The sequence below is a fragment of the Myotis brandtii genome, unplaced genomic scaffold (genome assembly GCF_000412655.1).
Source record: "Myotis brandtii unplaced genomic scaffold, ASM41265v1 scaffold324, whole genome shotgun sequence".
NCBI lineage: Eukaryota > Metazoa > Chordata > Mammalia > Chiroptera > Vespertilionidae > Myotis > Myotis brandtii.
In genome coordinates, this window is record NW_005362439.1 from 4,125,423 (window position 1) to 4,128,231 (window position 2,809).

Consider the following 2,809-nt stretch of genomic DNA (forward strand, 5'->3'; position numbering starts at 1 on the left):
GGCCAGGCTCCTGGTCATACTAGAATTTTATTTGTAAATCAAATGTATGTATGTATCGCTCCAAGATAGGAACTTCTTTTTTCTTCCTGCCAAACATAACCATGTTACTATTATCATCTCACATAAAAATGTAGAATACTTTTCTCACTATTTCTAGATATTTACTCAGGATTCTCATTTCCCTAGAATCCATATTAACAAGCTCCCCAGTTATTTTGGGAAATGGGACCATTCACTGCATAGGTGTACAGGGGATCCCACAGTTACTCTTCTCATGCCCATCTTTGTTTTGTTGTTGTTCTCAGAGGAAATTGCTTCTCTCTTTGCTTCACTTTTACCTGTGTTTTGCTCTCCATGACTTTGCCAACATTAAGTCTTCCATCATCCTGGTTGAGTTTGTTTTGCTTTGTGCTTTTAGACTCCTGGATATGTTTCCTTTAGGGCAGCGGTTCTCAACCTGTGGGTTGAGACCCCTTTGGGGGTCGAACGACCCTTTCACAGGGGTCGCCTAAGACCATCGGAAAACACATATATAATTACATATTGTTTTTGTGATTAATCACTATGCTTTAATTATGTTCAATTTGTAACAATGAAATTGGAGGTCACCACAACATGAGGAACTGTATTAAAGGGTTGCAGCATTAGGAAGGTTGAGAACCACTGCTTTAGGGTATCAGAAAGTTTCCGGACAATTTCTAAAGAATTGGTGGTTGTAATTATAAGGGGAAAAAAGCCTCTTACTTCAAGGGCTCTGACTTGGAAAGTGGTTGAGGGATTCTGGGGACAGAACCTTAGACTTAGAAAGGCAGTTCTGGGTTTTGAGTCTAAACTCTGCCTTTTACCAGCTGTGTAATCTCAGAAAAACTACTTAAACTCTGTGAGCCTTGCTCTCCTGAGCTGTGAAAGGGGAGCATAACACCTACCCTCAAAGACTGTTGTACAAATCATATGAGGTAATAATGTGTGTAGAAGACACTTAAGGGCGGCCTGTGTGGCCGCTCAGGTTGTGCACGGCACAGTTCCAGGGGACACCGTTCACATGGACTCCGACATGCGTGGGGCTCCCTGGAGTTGTGGCGTACACAACCGTGCAGGACTGTCCTGGGTCCCGCTCCTTTGGGGGTCCTGCAGCACCTCAGAACATAATAGAAACAATGGATCTTGCGGGTACCCTTTTGTAGTTCTTATGATGTCATCTCCTCAGTGGGTATCAACTCCTGGGAACAGGAACCGTGTCTGACGCGGCATCTCCAGGGCCGAGCCCCGTGCCTCGTGGCGAGTGGGAGCTTGTCGGAGTCGGTGGTTTCCGAAGCTGAAGCATGTGTGTTAGGATCGAGTAGTCACTGCTCTCATTTAGTCCAGTGACTCTCACTCTGTGATCTGTAGCTCCCTTTCCTCAGATGGATTTTTATGTACAAATTGAACACGTTTTTCATTTGGATAAAAGTGGAGCTGCATTTTCTCCGTTGCCGGGTGGTGAATCAGGGAGGTGGAGGGCTGTGGGTTTTGTAGCCGACATTGTTGGGTGCTCACTGTGCGCCGGGTGAGGGACACACGGTGAGCGAGGCAGGCAGGGCCCTGGGCGTAGGGGTGGGATAGGCAGTGAGAGGGAAGGAGGGTGACTGGAGGTGGGTGACTGGCCTGCGGCTGACAGTCTTGGGTGGGAGGCTGGTGGGCTGAAAGGCACGGCTGCTGGGAAACGTGGGAGCCTTGGTTGGCGGTCTCCACAGTTGGCAATTAGACACGGGACACCGCCTCCAAGTGGCCACTGCCGTCAGTTCTTGGGAGGTTGCTAAGCCAGGTCTAGAGCCGTGTTGTCCACTAGAAAATAATGTGACCCTCATGTGTAATAGGATATATTCTATTACGACATATTGATGTAACTCAGATTTTTATAGGAGGCATATGAAGAAAATGTAAAAAAGGAATAACTGCAGTGAGTTGCGATCACGCTTTGTTGAACTCAGTGTATGTAAAATGCTATCGTTTCCACACGTCATCTGTATAAGTGAGCCCGGAAGCTCCCACCACTTCCTTCCCTGCTCCTGCTCCTGCATCTGCTCTGTGTGAGCCCAGCGTACTGTTCCCAGCGCCAGGGCAGGGCTTGCGGGCACTGCCGATTCTGTGCTTAACAATTGTTCCGTTTTTGGTTTTTGATGCCGCTGATCACGTTTGTGTTGTTCTGTTTCAGATCCCCCTCCTCCAGATGAGTCTCCCAATATTACGTCTGTCAGCCACAATTCGGTCAAGATCAAGTTCAGCGGGTTTGAAGCCAGCCACGGACCCATCAAAGCCTATGCTGTCATCCTCACCACGGGGGAAGGTAAGGGGGTCATTGTGGGGTGAACAGCCAGTGAGTGACGCCCTGGCCAGGCCCCATTTCTGTGCCCACTGAGGCACATGAGAGATACAAATGCATTGTAGCCCATGCTTGGCACTCAGATGGGGTGGGAGGGGGCCGGCTGTGTGCCTGGTGATGTAGGTCAGGGGTTGACAAACTCTCTGTAAAGGGCCAGACAGCATATATTTGAAACTCTGCAGGCCTTACCTCTCCGTCCCAGCTGTTCAGCTCTGCTCCTGTGAAAGCAGGCATAGAAGATACAGAAAGAATGAGTGGGTTGTTCTAGTAAAATGCCATTGACCAGAACGGGCCGCGGGCGGATCTGGTGCGTGGACTGTAACTTGCCGACCTCCGATCTAGGTTTTTCATCTCTTTTACAACACAGGGTCTTATCTTTTGGGTGGCAGAAGGTGTCTTAAGCAACTTTCTCAGTCTCTGTCTCCCCCCCCCCCCCCCCCCCCCCCC

The 2,809-nt window shown here is 49.0% G+C and overlaps 1 protein-coding gene across 1 annotated transcript in view; it reads left to right on the forward strand.

The window, feature by feature from the left end:
• The window catches only part of PTPRJ (protein tyrosine phosphatase, receptor type, J), a 114,383-nt gene that overhangs the window by 92,635 nt on the left and 18,939 nt on the right, over positions 1–2,809 (forward strand). The window contains exon 13 of the mRNA XM_014543292.1: positions 2,195–2,326. Within this exon, the coding sequence (XP_014398778.1) occupies positions 2,195–2,326 (132 nt within the window). The remainder of the gene's footprint in view (positions 1–2,194; positions 2,327–2,809) is intronic.